Consider the following 20,795-nt stretch of genomic DNA (forward strand, 5'->3'; position numbering starts at 1 on the left):
TCTGGAACTTCGAGTCTGTGTGTAACAGATGAGACTCAGAGTTGGAGTTCTCCAGCTCTGAAGGTGCTGAAGGAGCTGCATTATTTCTAGAAGACGACTCCATGAAGCGATTGCTAAAGAAGCTGAAGAAGGGATCAGACGCCAACTGGGAATGTGAATGGGGCTGATCTGGCTAGGACTGATGAATCAGAAGAAGGGCTGAAGGATGGTATTGTACTTGGGGACTTTAATTTCTCTGTGAGAACAAAGGAGGAGAGATGTATTTTGTTCAAATTTTAAGTTTTATGCGGCACACTGATGTAACCTGTCTGGTCATATTGTTTGGACAACCTAACTTAGCTTTATGTGACATGGAACCTAGAATAGGAGACAAGATAGATCTTGGTATTCCGTATAATCGATGTAATACCCTGATGCATTTCAGGGAATTCTGGACATAAAATGAAAGAGATATTTGCAAAGGCCCTTGAGGGTCTGGGGAAGAAAAGCAAGAGCTGTCTGTTTTGGACCCTAGACTGAACAGGGACGAGGTTTCTTCAAGATTTGTAAGTTGTCTAGCTGTAAGTTCATTTCAGTAGCAGACCTGACAAGTATTTGAGGTCAAAAACCCACCGTGTGTTTAAAAAAAAATTTACCATGTTAATAGAAGTATTCATTTGCTTAAAAAGACAAGACGTAAAAAAAAAAAAAAGTGAATATGTAGTGCTAATTTGATTCATGGAAAGTTGCTTCCAAGGTATTTTTAAGTGAAAAAGCAGGTCACAAAAATTTTGTTTAATTATTTCTATGAAGAGAAAATATTAAATTATTTCCATTCTTTAAAAAAAACAAGAAATATTTAGACTTTTAGGATTTTCCTTATATGTGGTAGAGTGACTAAGGATGAGCCAACTACATCCAGAGGGAATAAATCTTTTTCATTCATTCATTAAACATAATATATGTGAGACACAGCACTAGATGATGGAAAGATAAACAGGACAAAATTCTCATCTTTAAGGATCTCACAGTCTAACAAGATGATAAATATGTAAACTAATAGCTGTAATACAGGTATAATAAGTGTAATATCACGTATGTTAGGTGTAGCAGGACACAAGGAAGAAATCGTTGGCGAAGAGACATTCAAACAGGATCACAAAGGGCTTAGAGAATGAGAAGGGAGTGCTTTCAAGGGAAGAGAATGAGAAGGGTGTGCGTTCAAGGCACAAAGGCATGAAATAGCACAGGGTACACAGGGCATCATCTAATCACATATCATTTGACATAAGTTACTTTGCTATGGAAATGAACAGATTTTCTTTAAAATACCAATGATTTTTAATATAGATTTTAAATAACCCTAATCATGCCCAGATGTCAAAAGAAAGAACATTGTGTACACTGATATAATGTTAATAAGAAAGTGTTCACAGACATATTTCAAAACATATTAGTATTTCAAAGTTACTATACTACTGTGCTGAAAAATGTGTTCTTTTGCAAACACTGGCTTCTGTTCTGTCTTGGGATGTCATGTGCTACCTCTCCAAGATACTGACAAGTCAAAATACTACCTGAACAGGAACAGTGAAGTGAGTTCAATCCATCATCATGTTTACTTGATATAGATCAGGGGACTGCACTGCTGAAAACAACACAAACAACATGCTGAAACTAACAGATTCAGTGAAAAATTATGTAGGTTTTAAAAAAAGCTTTTAGCTTCTACTTAAAGCTCAGACAATGGATAAACAAGGATCCCTTAAAGGGCACTATATGACACATGGCTAGCTCTCCTCACAGCTGTGTCTTCTGCCTGAACATCAGTGCAAAAGGATTTATTGTGTTGCCATACTAGCATCAGCAGCAAGTACACTGTTTCAGGGAACCAAAATTAACAAATAAAGGTTTGGAAAATTACAGGATGATCACTTGAAATTAGCCCCACATAAAGTTCCACTATATTAAATGGGGCCATATTTAATTGGGTCATTACAGAACAATGTCTAGCAGAGAAAGCCACCAAGAGCTAGAAGATTAGATGAAATGCAGTACAAACAAACAAAAAAAATAGGGCAGAAACCTTGGGTTTTCTGCCAAGTCCAGAAAAAAACACATTGCAGCAGACTGAGCAGAGGCCTGACCGTCTTTTCATTGGTTGCCGAGAATCTAAGTCTGGTTTTTAAAAATTACAAAGGAAATAGAAGCGAAATGTTAAGGAACAAGACCCACTATATTTTGGAAAGGTATGTGAGAAGTGGTGATTAATTAGTAAAAATATTTACTGAATTCCTACTATGTGTCTACTATCTACTGTGCTACCTGCTAAGAAGAGAGAAAATAAAAGTGACAAAATGTGTGCTTTTTGGAGTTCATAGCTAACTGGCCAGGCAAGATACACCAATGTGAAAGAGTAGAGTAACAATGTAAGGTTAAATGATTATTGCCAAAGTGATGCAGTTTGTGGACAATTAGTGCATAATTCAGAAGAGAAAGACATGAGCTGAGCTGGAACTTGAAGATCTCAGAGCGAGAGAGAGAGAAGATTTATACTAGATCTTGAAGAAAGCTTGGATTCTAATCCGAGGTTGGTCTTTAAGCATTAGAATGATTTTGAGCAAGTCACACTACTTTTCTGGATTTTCATCTTCACTTATAAACTGGAAGTTTTAAATCAGGCAGTCTCTAAAATCTCTTCCTGTTCTAAAATTCCATAATTCCAGAATATTTTTTTAAAAGGTGAAATGGTTGAGAGTATTCAGAAAGTGTTTTAGACAAATCCAAAGAAACTGGGAAGAAAGAAGTGAGCAGTCATTGGAGAAGGGGAAGAAAACCTAATGATGTGAGGTCAAAACAAAATCACAGCCTACTCCATACTATCAGTTAATATGGTCCTTCAGAAAAACACCTACTAAAAGTCTAGTAGGAGGCAGATATGTCACAGAAAAATAAACTGCTATGGTAGAAATCTAAAGAACATCGTGGAGGCACAGTAAGATAGTGGCCATTTCTACTTGGGAGCAGCAAGGCATGGGAGGTGTCAAAAGGAGGTGTTAAAAGGAGGTGTTTTAAAGGAGGTAGACTGAGTAGTTTCCTTGTTGGGTATTGGTAAAGGAAGAAGAGACTGAAAGATTCAGGAGGACATTTCTGTCTCTGCTGTATGCTCTGCAACTGTTCCTACCAGCAACACTATCTGGTACACAGCAGGCACTCAAATAATATTTAATTAATTAATTAGTCAATTTTAATTAATGCACATTTTATGATATAAAGCCTTGAACAAAGTAGGATTCCAATAACAAAGTGCCACAATAGTGAATTTTAAAATTTTTCATTTAATTCCAGGCTCTTGGATTAGGAAGAATTAATATTGTTAAAATAGCCATATTGGGACTTCACTGGTGGTGCAGTGATTAAGAATCCGCCTGCCAATGCAGGGGACACGGGTTCGAGCTCTGGTCTGGGAAGACCCCACATGCCGTGGAGCAACTAAGCCCATGCACAACTACTGAGCCTCACTCTACAGCCCGCAAGCCACAACTACTGAGCCCACATGCCGCAACTACTGAAGCCCGTGCACCTAGAGCCCATGCTCTGCAGCAAGAGAAGCCACTGTAATGAGAAGCATGCACACCGCAATGAAGAAGCCTCCACTCTCCACAACTTGAGAAAGCCCGCGTGCAGCAGTGAAGACCCAACGTAGCCAAAAAAAAAAAAAAAAAAAAAAAGCCATACTACCCAAGGCAACCTACAGATTTAATGCAATCCCTATCAAAATACCCATGACATTTTTCACAGAACTGGAACAAACAATCCTAAAATTTATATGGAACCACAAAAGGCCCAGAATTGCCAAAGCAATCCTAAGGAAAAAGAACAAAGCTGGAGGGATAACCCTTCTAGGCTTTAGACTATACTACAAAGCTGCAGTAATCAAAACAATGTGGTATTGGCACAAAAAACAGACATATGGATCAATGGAACAGAATAGAAGGCCCAGAAATAAACCTATGCACCTATGGTCAATTAATCTATGACAAAGGAGGCAAGAATATACAATGGAGAAAAGATCATCTCTTCAACAAGTGGTGTTGAAAAAGCTGGATAGCTGCATGTAAATCAATTAAATTAGAACACTTCTTCAGACCATATACAAAAATAAACTCAAAATGGTTTAAAAGGGGGCTTCCCTGGTGGCGCAGTGGTTGAGAGTCCGCCTGCCGATGCAGGGGACAGGGGTTCGTGCCCCGGTCCGGGAAGATCCCACATGCCGCAGAGCAGCTAGGCCCGTGAGCCATGGCCGCTGAGCCTGCGTGTCTGGAGCCTGTGCTCCACAACAAGAGAAGCCCACAGTGGTGAGAGGCCCGCGTACCGCAAAAAAAAAAAAAAAAAAATGGTTTAAAGACCAAAATATAAGACATGACACCATAAAACTCCTAGAAGAGAACATAGGCAAAACATTCTCTGATGCAAATCATAGAAATATTTTCTTAGATCAGTCTCCCAGAGCAAATAAATAAATAAATAAAAGCAAAAATAACAAATGGGGCCTATTCAAACTTAAAAGACTTTGTACAGCAAAGGAAACCATCAACAAAATGAAAAGACAACCTACAGTATTGGAAAAAATATTTGCAAATGATGCAACTGACAAGAGGTTAATATCCAAAATATACAAACAGCTCATACAACTCAATATCAAAAAAACAAACAACCCAATCAAAAAATAGGCAGAAGATCTAAATAGACACTTTTCCAAAGAAGACATACAGATGGCCAACAGGCACATGAAAAGATGCTCAACTTTGCTAATTATTAGAGAAATACAAATCAAAACCACAATGAGGTATGACCTCACACCAGTCAAAATGGCTACCATCAAAAAGTCTACGAATAATAAATGCTGGACAGGGTGTGCAGAAAGAGAACCCTTGTATACTGTTGGTGGGAATGTAAATTAGTGCAGCCACTATGGAAAATAGTATGAAGTTCCTTAAAAAACTAAAAATAGAGCTACTGTATGATCCAGCAATCCCACCCCTGGATATATATCTGGAAAAATAAAAACTCTAATTTGAAAAGAAATGCGCACCCCAATGTTCACAGCAGCACTATTTACAATAGCCAAGACATGGAATCAAACCAAGTGCACATCAACAGATGATTGGCTTAAGAAGATGTCGTATATATACGTGTATGTATACAATGGAATATTACTCAGCCATAAAAAATGAAATATTGCCATTTTCAGCAACATGGATGGACCTAGGGAATATTATACTTAGTGAAGTCAGACAGACAAATACTATATGATATCATTTATATGTGGAATCTAAAAAATAATACAAATGAATCTATATATAAAACAAAGACTTATAGAAAGCAAATTTATGGTTACTAAAGTGGAGAGGAAAGGAGGGACAAATTAGGAGCATGGGATTAATAGATACAAACTACTATATATCAAATAAATAAGCAATAAGGATTTACTGTATAACACAGGGAATTACATTCAATATCTTGTAATAGCCTATAATGTAATATAATCTGAAATACATATATTGATATAATTCAATCACTTTGCTGTGTACCTTAAACCAACACAATACTGTAAATCAACTATACTTCAATTAAAAAAAACAAGCATTACTCACTTCATAATAAACTTTTCAATTAAGTATTTTCTCAATCAACTATTATAGTAATAATATAATTGTGATCACATGGGTATCTGAGATATTTGTAACATTGTTATTAATAATGAAGAAATTAATGAATAAATGGTAGTGAAAAAAGAAAGTTACGGAAGCTTTCCAGTATGAAATAGTCAAACAAAGCATCAGAAACATAAGATAGCATGAAAAACAGGATATCCTTAGAGCTAGGGCATGAGATACAGGGAAAAAAATAAGGCTGGAAAGGCTACTAGATGCTGGGTTGCAGTCCTACCAAAACCACAGCCCTTTAGTCCCGAAATTACCAATATTTTGACCTAAGAACTTCTTTTTTAATGTCAGAAACTGTACAGATACTCATGTGACAGTAATTATACCTTCAGTGTCCACTGATTAAGAAAATATATAATGGAAAAGGTTATGAAGTCACTAGTAATTTTAAATAAGTTTTTATTTTATTCATCACAATAGCATCTCAGATTTTTTTAAAAAAGTAGTGAGATTTCGTAGAAATTATTTATTCAATATATAGACAAAGGTTAGTGAACATATAGATTCATTCATGCCCCCACCACAAACTGAGGACCACTGCTCTAGTAACAGCAGCAGTAGTAGCAACATTTATTGAATACTTGTTAAGTGCCTGTTCTAAGTACTGCACATGTATTAACTCATTTAGTTCACACAACAACCATATGAAATAAGCATTAGGATTACCCCCCTTTGTGACAGAGTTTGTTTTTGCTTCCTTATACTTTTTCTTCCCTTTTCCTTCACTAAAAGACCCTAATTTTCAAATGAGGACATTGCTGCTGTAAGATATATTTCCTTGCCTCCTTGGTCTCAGGGTGGTGACTGTGTGACTAGCTTCAGAGCAATGAGAAGTGGAAATGTACATTTGGAGAAGTCTTCTTAATAGTTGGAGAAGGGCATACCCTTTCTCCTTCCTGCTTCCTGGACCAAGAATGTCATGTCTGGAAGTGAAGATGAGGTCCATACTGTAGGGATGACAGAGCACTGAGCTGGAAAGAGCCTGCCATACCAGTCCCAGATGGCCTGCTTCTCAATTTATTTTATGTGAGAAAGGAGAAAACCCTATCTTGTTTAAGTTATTATTTTTTTCCCCTTCAATGGAGCCAAACTTTATCCTAACTGATAGGCCATTTTGGAAATGAGAACACTGAGGTTCTGAGTTTAAGTAGCTGGCTTGATGTTACAAACTTATTAAGAGGCAAAGAGAGACTTTTAATTCACACATTCTTACTCCAGAGCCCACATTACCCATTACAGTATACTGCCTCTTGCTATACAACTGTAGGAAATGGGTTTGACATAGGGAAGTAACACAGTCGTTAAGGGAAGTAACTTAACGACTGTGTTTTCTCTTGACTAGTACTGGCTGCCATGGGAAGGGGGCACTCTCTTCACAAGGTAACCCTTTTCAGCTGAGGTAATTCTGAAGGGGGCTGATAGCTGAGGGCTATCTGTTGACATCTGTTGACAGCACTCCCAGCAGCTGGGGGAAAAAGTCCTTCATTCCTGGAATGGGATCTGAGTGGCACATCATAGCACCACCTCCATGCATGACATCATACCCCTTCCTGTGACTGGTTTTGGATGGCTAGGGAAAAGTCAATTCCCCTAGCCATCCAAAACCTGGTTGATCTGGGGGTATAAAGGTCTGGACCCCTCCAACGCAGGACAGCTCTGAAGGGACATCCCAGCTTCAGAGCTCTTCAGGGAGTTGGCTGAGACTTTCACTGAGACTTTATAGCAGCCCAACTTCTCCCTCTGCCCATCCTGTTTTCCTCCCTTCCCTTCCCTTCTCTTCTCTGGGTGGTGATCCCAGGAACACTCCCTTAAAAAACCTTCCTGGGCTTTTCTGGTGACGCAGTGGTTGAGAGTCTGCCTGCCGATGCAGGGGACACGGGTTCGTGCCCCGGTCCAGGAAGATCCCACATGCCGTGGAGCGGCTTGGCCCGTGAGCCATGGCCGCTGAGCCTGCACGTCCGGAGCCTGTGCTCCTCAACGGGAGAGGCCACAACAGTGAGAGACCCGCGTACCTGAAAAAAAAAAAAAAAAAAAACCTTCCTAACTTCCATCTCAGTGTTTGTTTCCTGGGGAACCCAACCGGTGACACCATGTCTTTATTCAGTCATTGACTGTTCTTAATTGGAAGGGAGGTAATATATGTCAAGAAAAAGAAAACTGTGGGAATTCCCTGGTGATCCATTGGTTAGGACTCAGTACTTTCACTGCCGGGGCCCCGGGTTCAATCCCTGGTTGGGGAACTAAGAGCCCAGAAGCCACGACATTATTTGTTTAGTTCTACCCAACTCTCTTTCTGTTTCTTGGTATCAGACTGCTCACTGGCAATAGAGGAGTGTCCTATGTTGGGCCAATCATAATCCCCCAACTCCCTGGGCACAGTGATAAGTACAAGTGGCGTGCACACGATCAGGCTTGGACAACCAGAACCTTTACTTGGTCATTTTTGTACTGACAGCTAGAAAACTGAACTCCTTTGCTTCTCAGATCACGGAACTGGCAGGATGTGTCCCTATGGATGCTGGGGCCACATTTCCTGTCTACAAGGAAAAGGGCCATCTGAAGTAGGAGAGAATAAAGCCAAGAAGAGGGCGGAAACAGAAAGACCCCAGTTCCTGGTGCTCTTCTAATAGTACTGTAAATTACCCTAGTATATATCTATCTATGCACACACACACACACACACACACACAAACACACATATATAATTTTACTTATTTATTGCTTAAACCAGTTAGGTTGTTTTTTATTTACAATGGAAAGAACTTGCCTACACATCTGTGTATTTTCTATTTCTACAAGCTACCTTCTCTAACCTAGTCCTACTCAATGTCCTAAATATTGAAGAATATGCTATAAAATAACTACTCCTTTGCTCAAATCCAGGAAGTCAAATTTTTTGAGTCAACATATATTGAAGACAATATATGCCAAACAGTGTTTTGAGCTCAAGAAAATGAGCTCCATATAAAAGCAAAATTCCTATGATTTAACCTCACTTGCCACTGGGTAATAGAGTCTTATGCTTCAATTAAATCTTTTTTTTTTTTTAGAAAGGGTTTTTTTTTTTTTTTTTTTTTTTTTTTTTGGCTGTGTTGGGTCTTCGTTGCCGCACACTGACTTTCTCTAGTTGCGTTGAGCGGGAGCTACTCTTTGTTGTGGTGCGCAAGCTTCTCATTGCAGTGGCTTCTCTTGCTGCAGATCACAGGCTCTAGGCGTGGGGGCTTCAATAGTTGTGGCACATGGGCTCAGTAGTTGTGGCTCACAGGTTCTACAGCGCAGGCTCAGTAGTTGTGGTGCACGGGCTTAGTTGCTCCATGGCATGTGGGATCTTCCATGGACAGGGGCTCGAACCCACGTCCCCTACATTGTTAGGTGGATTCTTAACCACTGTGCCACCAGGGACGTCCTCTATTAAATCTTAAAACATTATTTATCTGTGATTATACTGCCTTTCCAATTATATGAATATATTTATATCCATACTTGATATCATAAATCTTTTTATGGAGATTTTTTATAAATAGGAACTTTTATAACTAATTTTAAAAATTTTAGAACAGTTTTAGAAGTACAGAAAACCTGTAAAAATACTACAGAGTTCCAGAGTTCCATTAGATAGGGTTATGAGTTTTGGGGAGGAAAACCACAGAGTGCTACTTCCATCACATCCTATCAAAGGTACATGCTAACAACATGACTTACCACTGTTGTTGTTAACCTCGATCATCTGATTTAAGGAATTGACTTTTACCTCAATTAGTTTAAAGCCTAATCCAGAACCATCTATAGGAGAGGACTTATACACTGTCTTCATGATATCTGGATTGGGTTTGTTAGTAGAGGGAAGAACTCAAAGAGGTAACCATCAAAACAGATAAAAAAAATTTTCTCCCTGGGGGAGGAGTAGAAAGAGGATTTTCAAGCTTCAGCCCTGCCACTTACTAGATGTATGACTTTGGGCAAGTTACTTCCACATCTGTAAAATGGAATAATGGTACCAAATAGTTCTTTTAAGCATCTGATAAAAAAAGTATGTGAATGTGTTTTGTACAATATTATACTTCTACATGCTAGAATCCCACATAAAAATGAAAACACTTTTGGAAAGATCATCTGAAACATCTTAAGCAGTTTAATGTCACTTTACAGTTTCAACTGCTGGCTAAGCAAAGCAAAGTCAATATGAAATTGATAGACGAGGATTTCCCAGTTTTGCCTTGCTCCCTTCTGCCAAGGTCTGCTTGTCCTTTGAGACTGGAGGGGATTTTTTAGATCTTATGAAGCCAGAGCAAAGGGCTCAAGTTTGATGTGGATTAAATATTAATAATTTTGGTGTTTTTTTCCTGTATTTGTGAGAGAGAAAGCATCCCTCTTTCAGGGTGCAATAATTCTTCCAGGCTACTCTAGGACTATTAGGCAAGAAACTTTATTTTTGAAATGGACAGGAGACATAGAATAATTATTCAAAGATAACAAGTCTTCTTACTTCAAAATCATACCACTCTGATTTGAATGAAAATACCAAAGTTCTTGCATTTGGTTGGTTTATGTTCGTTCTTGAACCTGAGGTCTGAAAAATAAACCAACTCCATCTTCCCCTTAAACAGGATAGAGCCAAATAACTTATAAAACTTCTATGCGAAAGGTGTTTAAAAAAAAAACTTTTATGCGAGGACAAATACGCAGAAAACACGAAAGAGGTGAGGGCTTTTTCTGCATCACTGTAATTAATGCCGAACATATAGCAACAGTTAGCCTGGTATAATGCAAAGAGCAATGATGTTAGAGACCAATGACCCGAATTCAAGCCTAATTCTGTCTCAAACAAGATATGGGATTTTGAGAAAGTTTCTGGTACATCTTTGTGTCTTGGATTCCTCATCTGTAAAACTGTGTTGCTGAGACGATAATATGAGACTAAGTATGCAAAAACAATTTGTAAGAGAGCTACTATATCTAACCCAGACCGTGCTTGCTGTCAGTAACAGCATAAGTTATCATTCATTGTGGGCAGCTTCTGGACTTTCTACTTGGAAGCCCAGTTCAAGGCAAAAGCAGCAGTGAGTTTAGGAACAGGGGCTCATACATTCTGAAGTTCTTTCCATTAGTGAAAGCAGTAACCTTGGAGACCAGGCTGGTACCACCTCTTTCAGTCATAAAACTTAGTTTCTCTTGCTTTCCCCCGTAATGTTTGGGGCACCACAATTTCATGGTCTTTTTCTTTCTTGTTATTGTTTTCTCTCCACATCGTTAGCACAAGCAAGAAAACCTACTGAAGCAAATACAAAATCTAGTCGCCCCTTCTGCCCGCAGCTCACCTAAGTTTTCCTTACATAGCGGCCGCAACCTCAGATGTCCTCAAAAGCAAAAACTCTCACGAGGGCCATGGCATGGTAGGCACTCCCTAGACCATGGGTCAAGGGGATTGAGCAGGTAAAAGCCGAAGGGGCTCCAGTTCAGGTATACAAGTACTAACCCAGACCGCCAAAATCATCACAACACTCTTCCAGACTGAGATAACCCTCGCGAGATAAGACTGCGAAGAGCGAGAAAAGCCCACTTTCTCGCGAGAAGAGGGGGCGTTGGCGGAAACTAGGAAATGGCCCCCTTGGCGACCCAGACCCAGCCAATGGGCGGGGCCAGAGTTAAATCCACCCCCTTCCGGCTCTTTTCCCCGCCCCCTAACCCTGAAGCGTTGGACCTGGGGTTCGGGTAGCTGGGTTCTCTTGGTTCCGCCCAGCTGGTGCGGGGTCTAGTTCAGCGCCTGCGGAACGCGCTGTGGCAGGATTTGAAGGGGGGGGCGGGGAGGGGCCTGCGGCTTGCGGCCCCGCCCCCTTCTCCGGCTCGCGGGCGGGCGAATCGGCCCGCCTCCGGCTTCAGCCGGCCCTGGGGCCGTGTACCCCAGGCAACTCAGCCACCTCGGCCTGAGCGTCTGCCTGCAGGCGTCGGCGCCGAGGCACCGGGGTACAGCCTGGTTCGGCCCCATGGTGGGTTTCGGGGCGAACAGGCGGGCCGGCCGCCTGCCCTCCTTCGTGTTGGTGGTCCTGCTGGTGGTGATCGCGGTCCTCGCCTTCAACTACTGGAGAATCTCCTCCCGCCACGTCCTGCTTCAGGAGGAGGTGGCCGAGCTGCAGGGCCAGGTCCAGCGCACCGAGGTGGCTCGCGGGCGCCTGGAGAAGCGCAATTCGGACCTGCTGCTCTTGGTGGACTCGCACAAGAAACAGATTGACCAGAAAGAGGCCGATTACGGCCGGCTCAGCAGCCGGCTGCAGGCCAGGGAGGGCCTCGGGAAAAGATGCGAGGATGACAAGGTAAGGACGAGCCCTCTCCCCTCAACCCCCAGTTTTTTTCAGCTCCGCGGTGGGGGTGTTCGCCCAGCCGTGGCTGCCTTATGCCTTCCAGAATTGAAGCCTCGGAGGCTCCCCTTACCGCTAACAACCCTATTTCTGTCGGACTTTAACCGGTTTAATCACTGCCACATTTTCCAGTCCCTGCCAGATGAAACTGGCTGTAAGTTTTGGTTCTCAAGAGTGGCCTGTGTGTGGATGCCGCCTCTTCTCCAAGCTCAGCTGCTGAGCTGGCAGTAGTAATCATCTGGCCTATGTGGTCGGCCGCCTTACGTTTACAGATACACAAATCTGGAGGCTGCCGGATTTGGTGTGTTACCTTATCTTTTATTCCGTGCACACTGATTATTATTAATTTATTTATTTAAAGGATGGGGCCTCCTCTAACTCCTCTATTTACGATGGTCACCATATATTTTTTAAAGCAGTCTGAGTTTTCTTACATCTCTATAGGGCTATGTATTAAGCAGAGAGTCGGATATTACTGCCTTTTTTGTGATGAAAATGTTATGATGGGCTCTGGAGCCATATGTGAGCCACTTGTGACTTGGACATAGATAATCCAAAATGATGTACTCAGTTTGAATGGTTAGTGAAATTAGCCGAAAAGGTAGAACCTAGAAATAAGTTCTAAGCAACAGAATCTCATGTCATTGTCCTCATTGATCTTGAAAGGAAATAAAAATGAAATTTTGTATGCCTGACTATTAGGGTTGGTGTTGGAAGGCCATACTAAGTTTAAATTTTAAAAGTTTAAAGCTAGACTGTGATTAGACCCGCCGCCGAATAGTCTTTGTTCTCACCAGCATATTGGGAACTATGTTATTAACTTATGACCTATGCAACTTCTGTTGATTTACCACAGTAAATTTCTGGGTGGGATAAGTAGATGCCTTTCTTTCTGGACCCTCCTTTTGGTAGGACCCCTTTTTTGTGTGTGTTCCTATTATAAGTTTTTATTTTGTATATTAAAATCATTTGTAGTAAGTCATTATAAATTAAAATATCCTGAGCTCCCAACTTCCTTATTGTCACCGACCTCTACCTTGTTTCTTATTTCATGAAGATTGAAGCCCTCAGGTAAGTGCTTTTCTATGACCTACACCTTCACCATAACAGATAGCTTCTGAGAGGGGCAAGAGCTCAGCAAACTTACAAACATACTACATACTGAACTCTACAGACTGAAAAATTCTCTTGGGTGGAATAGGCAGAAATCCATGAAATTTTGTAGTATTAAAACAAGGTCTTCAGTCTTGGAATGGTTAGGCATACTATTCAAATTCTCTCCAGTCTGGAAAGAAAGATAAGTCTTTTTTAGTAATTTATACTCAGGATTCCATTTCTTCCATCTACTGGACTGTAATTATCAGTTTCTTTCAGTAGGTTTTCACTTTTACCTTCAACCATATGTAGGTGTTCGCTGTTCTAAAATTTTTTTATTCTTCCATATACTCCCTTCTCCCAATCAACCAAGTCTTTTTTTTTTTTTTTTTTTTTTTTTTTTTTTGCGGTACGCGGGCCTCTCACCGTTGTGGCCTTTCCCGTTGCGGAGCACAGGCTCCGGATGCGCAGGCTCAGCGGCCATGGCTCACGGGCCCAGCCGCTCCGCGGCATGTGGGATCCTCCCAGACCGGGGCACGAACCCGTGTCCCCTACATTGGCAGGCGGACTGTCAACCACTGCGCCACCAGGGAAGCCCCAACCAATGTCTTTTTAAATTTTCACTGCTAAACTCCGGTTATGGGTGGTCTATAAATGTTTCATCTATTTCTTTTTTCATCCCCATCCTAATTTTTTTATTCTGTATGCCATCCTTCTTTCCTCCTCTTTTCTGAAGCTATTCTCTTGAAGGTCACAGGTGTCAGTCTTCCTGGTCAAATCCAAAAAAACATTTTTATTCTCATTCTATTTAATTTCTCAGTAATTGATTGTCTCTAGCTTTTTGGAAACTATCTCCTTTCTTGCTTCTGTATCATTGAACTCTCTGGCTTTGCTTCCTGCCTTCTTCACTATATTCTTTGATGGATTTTTTTTCCCCCCTTCAACAGCGTAATAGTAATGGACTTTATTCTTGGGCCTTTGCTTTCCCCTTACAGCAGTATTTCTCAAGGTGGTGTTAAACAGAATGCTGTCCTAGAAATTGTTTGTAGATGGTCAGGAGAAAAGCCTTCTTTTTGGAGGGAAATGTTAAATAATATAAGCAGTATACCCTCGTCTTGGAATTCATAATGCCTGCTAGCATATAAAGGCTCTGAGAAATGTATTAGTAAAGAAGCCTATTTAATTTTGTTTAACTTAGTCTCTATCAGTTAATTTGATCACCGACTACTGTTTTCATGGCCTACTTGTTACCATGGTACAAAAAAATGTAGCAAAGCACACTAGTTTGGGAAATGTTGCCCCAGGTATCTTAACTATTGTTTGGCTAATATATTCTATGCAGCTGGCTCACAAATCTGTACCTCTTCTTTGCATGTCAATTTTATATTTTGAACTAGCTATAGCATCTTCGTTGGAGAGCTTGTGAGTGTATGTTCCTGGGGTTAATGAGGAGGCTTTGAGTTACTAATAGAAAGGGCTGTCTTGGTCTAGATGAACTATAGATGAAATTTGTCTTTCAGAGGTGTTTCCTTTATTCCTGCCACTCCCTCAATAGCTGAGAGGAGGGATTTATTTTCTATAAATGATCTAAAATCCCTTTGGGTGGTGATAGTGTTGAAGTAAATTTGACAATTAAAAGTGTCTTCCATTTTGAAATAGACTTGTTTTAATGTTTAATCATTAATGTAGTCTCTTTAAAGTAAAGGCTCTCTCTGCCTTTCAGGGTTTTTACCTATATAGTACACGCTGGTGCTGGCCCCCTCAATAATCATTTATACCCCCTTTGTTTGGTATATATCCTTCTCTGTGACTCAGGGGTAAGTCCTGATTGGTTTAAACTGATTATGGTAATTTCATTATTCCCAGTGATTAGTTTAGGAAGGGGCTGGCTAGTGAGTCATGAAGGGAAGTTTCCTTGCTCCTTAAAAGAGTCATACTTGCGCGTCTGTGGTTATCTTACCCCAAATCAAAAATCTCCAGTCTAATCATAAGAAAGCATCAGACAAACTCATATTCAGGGACATTCTACAAAGTACCTGAGCAGTACTCTTCAAAATGAAGAGATGGTCTCTTCTGCCAGATAGTGTTGCTTCTGCACGTGATACCTGAAATTGAGGCAACCGGAGTGCCACGAGAATTAGCTAAGGAATGGCTGAGGCAATGAAGATGGCAGAGTGGGGTGTTACAATAGAATATTGGCACTCGTTATGTGAGATAAAAAAATTTCCATATTGTTGAAGCCAGTCAAGTTGAGAGTTCCTTAGCTGCAGCCTAAGTAAGGTATCCTGACTGTTAATATTCTCATTGTCACCGTAGTGTCTGAGATGTAGGTTAAATCTTATGTGTCCCCAGGGCAATGTGGGCAGTGACCTCAAATCTGCACGTGGTTTTGGGGTTCCTCAAGGGTCTTTATCTTAAGTATCAACAGTGGTGTTTGGTTGCCTGACTAGCTACTTGCTTCACAGTTTTTTGGAGACCAGGATCTTATGGCGGCATCACCTCCCTATATACCCTTCCCCCCTCCACTCCATAGATGTTCCATACCAAAAATCCCTTTGCCCTGATGAGCTAGCTGCCTTAGGTATGATGTGTTTTGAGGGGGTGTTGGCAAGGCAGTCCGTGCTCCGGCTACCATTTTTTTTTTAACTGTTATTTTAGAACATTTTAGATCTATGGAATTATTGCAAAGATAGTACAGTTTCCTCATACCCCACACCTAATTTCCCCTGTTATTAATATCCTACATTAATATGGTGCATTTGTCATAATTAATGAATCGCTATTGATACATTATTAATAACAAGTCCATACTTTATTTTGATTTTCTCAGTTTTTCTCTAACGCCCTTTTTCTGTTCCAGGATCCCATCCAGGGTTCCACAGTACATTTAGTTGTCATGTCTCTTTAGTCTTCTTTTAGTTGTGACAGTTTTTCAGACTTTGTTTTTTATGATATTGAAAGTTTTGAGGATCACTGGTCAGGTGTTTTGTAGAATGTCCCTCAGTTGGGATTTGTTTGATGCTTTTCTCAGGATTAGACTCAGGTAATGGTTTTGGGGAGGAAGACCACAGAGATAAAGTGCCATACTCATCGTATCAAGGGAACATCTCTCAAAATGACTTATCACTAGATGTTAACCTTGATCACCTGGCTTGAGGTAGTGTTTGTCAGGTTTCTCCACTGTAAAGTTACTCTCTTTTTCTCCTTTTCCATGCTGTACTCTTTGGAAGGAAGTTACTATGTGCACTTAATGAATTGGGAGTTATGTTCTATCTCCTTAAGGGCAGAGTATCTATATAAATTACTTGGAATTCTTCTGCATATAAATTACTTGGACCTTTATCTCTTCTCCCTTATTTATTTATTCAGTCATTTATATCAGTATGGATTCATGGATATTTATTTTATACTTTAGGTTATAATCCAGTGCTACTTTATTTTGTTGCTCAAATCGTTCCAACTTTGGCCATTGGGAGCTCTTTCATTTGCCTCCTGTATCCCTCTGACATAATACCCCATCATTGTGACAAACCCCTACTTTCTGGCACTACAAGATGCTTCTGGCTTATCTTATATACTTCCTGCCCCAGTCCTAGACTCCTTCTCCATGGAGCCCTAGTTCCTTTTATTGGAAAATGGTATTAGAGACCAAAGTCTAGGTGCTAGGTGTACTCATTGCAACTGTCAGGCTATCTTTGGGAATCTAGGAATCCCTGCTCCACAGGAATCGGAAAGGTGACATTGGACATCTTCTAATTTATTATTCTATCCTGCCATTTTCAATCTGTTATCTGGGCTGTTAGAACACAGAAATTCTTTAAGGGAGCTTGAAATTGTCCATGGAAGTGAGAAATAAGCTCCACTTCTTTGGGATTCCCCCCACATTTACCTTATTTTTTTGCCTTCCTCCCTAAGGAGTTTCAGCCTAGAGGGGTGTATTAGTTGGTTACGGCTGCCATACAAAATACTACAGACTGGTTGGCTAAAAACAACAGAAAGTTATGTTCTGATGTAACATAAACTCTGATGGAGTCTAGAAGTCCAAGGTTGAAGTACCAGCAGGTTGGTTTTTTCTAGAGCCCCTCTCCTTGGCTTGCAGATGGCCACCTTCTTGCTGCTTTTTCATCTCATGGTTGTCCTTCTGTGCTCCTGCATCCCTGGGGTCTCTTCCTCTTCTTATAAGGACACCAGTCGTATTGGATTACAGTCCCACCCTAATGGCCTCATTTTAACTTAATTACCTCTTTAAAGACCTTATTTCCAAATAGGTTTCATTCTGAGGTACTGGGCATTGAGACTTCAGTATATGGGTTTTGGAGGAATACAGTTCAGCCCATAACAAGGGGGAATCAGTGACACACACACTGCTTTTTCTTTCTTCTTTCTGCGAGAAAAACCCTTTCTTCTATTTCCTAGGTGTTGGTTATTTCTCTTTTCCTAACTTGAATTCTTCCTGCCTGTATCTTGTACCAAAGTTACGTGATCCAGGTGGGCCAAGTCAAGCTCTTGATAAATAAAAGAAGCTGTTAGAATGTAGAAAAAGACTTTCCCAAAACTGTTGTTTTATTACAGATGAAAAAAAAAAGTCAGTTTTTAGGTTTGAAGCTGAACAGTAAATGACCTCTTTTTCCCTTTAACAACCATAATCCTCCTTGATGGCAGTAATATATTGTACCTTTGCTTGAATAGGGGAAAGGTCATGTGCCAGAAAGGAGGGTGGGTAGCATATTACTTTTTTTTTCCAAAAAAATCCTCGTTGCGTTTGTGTGTGTACACAACACTCATACACATACCAAATAAGTATATGTAAAAACCCTGGCACAGAGTAGATGTTCATTACCATGGTTTCAAATCCTGGCCTGCCATTTGCTATGTGTAGAACCCCGGGCAAATCACTTAACTTCTCTGTGCCTTGGTTCCGCATCTGTAAAATAAGGACAGTAATAGTTAGCTCTCTCACTCTTGTGAAGTTTAAGTGAATAAATTCTTTTAAATGTTTAGAACAATGCCTACCACATAGTAAAAAAAAAAAAAGAAATGTTTAATAAGTGTTATGTTAGCTATTACTATTCTACAACCTCTTCCTTATTTCTGTCCTGACTTCTTTCCAGGATGGGATTCTGTCTGGGTTCCTGCTTAAGATCCGTCCCAGCTCTAGCCAGCCTGCCTCACCCTTTGCTCCTGGTTGTCTGACTCCACCCCTGCCACCTTTCCTGGTCCACTTCTAATTAGGCTTAGTTAACTCCTCTCATACTTGTCTCAGCTGACTCCCTGAAGCCTGCCTATCCCTCTGTAATTTGAAGATCAGCCTTGTACAGTTCTTTAATATGCTGCACATGAAAATTCCTACCTTTGCCTCTGCCTCCCCCATCATAATCTGGCCAAATTCTAGCAGTTGTTTAATTGCTACCTCAAATTATTCATAAGCCATACAAAACTCATACCTCCTCTCCAAACTATATATCCCTTTCCTACCTTCTTGGTCTTTATAAAGCTCATGCAACTATTATTAAGGTGGAGGTTAGAAATTTTGGTGTCATCTTTGATTCCTTCAGCATCTCATATTCAGTGAAGGTGCAGAGGAGTTACTTGATCAGATTGAGTTTATAAAAACATCACTCTGGTTGCAGAATAGAGAATTGATTGGAAAGGAAGCAGGAGCTTCCTAACTAGCCTCCTTGCCCTGGACTCTATTTCTTTCAGTTAGTTCTCCCCCTTAATCAAACCTGATCTTCCTCAAACCTTACTTTCAGAGTAGTTGTATCACTCACTGTGTCAAATCAGAATTCTGCTGTCTAACCTTTAAGGTCTTCCATGGAGTGCCTCCATCTACCTTCGTCTCCCAGTCTCCTGACCCAAACTGTGTTCCAGACATGTTGCTTTGCTTACCTTTGTCTCCCCACCTGCCTTTCTGTGTCATATTAATTTCTGTTTCTGTACCTTTGTTCCTGTTAATGACTCTTATCTCTTGCCTCTTTTCTGTTTCTCTGTTATACTAATCTTTTGGTACTTCGACCATGAAGCCCTCTGGGACTTCTGACCTGGAGTATGCTTTTTTTTTTTCTTTGTACACAAGTAACATTTATTGTTTGAGCCACACTAATTTATTTTGTTTTTCATTTTTCACTAATAGTTTCTTAGGTGTTGACTTTGTCTTCTCAACAAAATCTTAAGTTGCTTGAGGAAGGACCATATTTTAAAAATTTTCCAATAATCTCTTGATAGTCCTTAGTGCTGATACAAAGTGTTATGGGTTACTGGATTAGAGTGGACCCTAATCCAATTTCTTGTGTCCTTATAAGAAGAGGAAATTTGGATACATAAAGAAATACAGGGGAAAAAAAAAAAGAAATACAGGGAAGAAGGCCATGTGGAGATGGAGGCCTTGATTGGAGTGATGCATTTATAAGGTAAGGAATGCCAAGGATTGTCAGCAACTTCTAGAAGCTAAGAAAGAGGCAAGGAAGGATCCTCCTTTAGGGCCTTCAAATAGAAAGCATGGCCCTACAGACAACTTAATTTTGGACTTTTAGCCTCCAGAATTGTGAGAGAAAATTTTTAGTTGTTTTAGTCACTGGGTTTGTGGTACGTTGTTATAATGGCTCTAGAACAGTGGTCCCCAACCTTTTTGGCACTAGGGGCTGCATTCGTGGAAGACCGTTTTTCCACAGACGGGAGGGGGGCGGGGTATGGTTCAGGCGGTAATGTGAGCGATGCAGAGCAGGAGATGAAGCTTCGCTTGCTCGCCCGCCGCTCACCTGCTGTGTGGCCTGGTTCCTAACAGGCCGTGGACAAGTAATGGTCCCTGCCCCGGGGGTTGGGGACCCCTGCTGTAGAAAACTAATATAAGATTCAATTAAGATCTCTGGCGGACTTTTAAAAGTTATTTTATTTTTTTGTAGCAACTGACAAGCTGTTTCTAAAATGTATATGGAAGTGCAAATAACCTAGCATAGCCAAAACAATTTTAAAAAGAACAAAGTAGGAGGACTTATACTCCCTGATTTCACAACTTATTATAAAGATATAGTAATCAAGACAGTGTGGAATTATTGAAAAAAATAGGCATATAAATCACTGGAACGGAGTAGAGTGCAGAAATAGACACACAGATATATGGTCAATTGATTTTTGGCAAAAGTGCCAAGACAATTTAATGGGGAAACATTTCAACGAAAGATGTTAAAGCAACTGGATATCTTTACGGTGGTGGGGTGGGTGTGGTGTTGTATACTGTTGTGCTGCTTCACAACATATACAAAATTAACTTGAAATGAATCATGGACCTAAATGTAAAAGTTGAAACTATAAATCTTCTAGAAGACAACACAGGAGAATATTTGTGACTTTGGATAGGCATGGATTTTGAGGGTGCAAAAAGCATGAACCATACAGAAAAAAACAGATAAATGTGACTATCAAAATTAAGAACTTTCCTCCTCAAAAGGCACTATTTAAAAAAAGAAAGAAAGAAAAAGCAAGTCATGGGTTGGAAGAAATATTCACGATACATTTATCTGATAGAAGAATTATATCAAGGCAGTCTTCTGTACCAGGACCCAGCCCACCCATCAACAGGGCAGCACCAGCCCTAATACCCCCTTGGCCCCAGCCCTGCCCACCAGCAGGCCAACAC

At 40.5% G+C, this 20,795-nt stretch overlaps 1 protein-coding gene across 2 annotated transcripts in view; it reads left to right on the forward strand.

Annotated features, from left to right (window-relative positions):
* Nucleotides 1–11,521: 11,521 nt before the first annotated feature.
* Nucleotides 11,522–20,795, forward strand: part of GOLM2 (golgi membrane protein 2) — a 113,065-nt gene continuing 103,791 nt past the window's right edge. Inside the window, exon 1 of one of the 2 annotated variants that reach the window (XM_082854405.1) lies at nt 11,522–12,019. In XM_082854405.1, the coding sequence (XP_082710531.1) occupies nt 11,693–12,019 (327 nt within the window). In that variant the 5' untranslated portion in view covers nt 11,522–11,692. The remainder of the gene's footprint in view (nt 12,020–20,795) is intronic. The other variant, XM_082854406.1, reaches the window with a different exon arrangement.

The sequence above is a fragment of the Leucopleurus acutus genome (assembly GCF_964270905.1).
Source record: "Leucopleurus acutus genome assembly, chromosome: 1".
Lineage (NCBI taxonomy): Eukaryota > Metazoa > Chordata > Mammalia > Artiodactyla > Delphinidae > Leucopleurus > Leucopleurus acutus.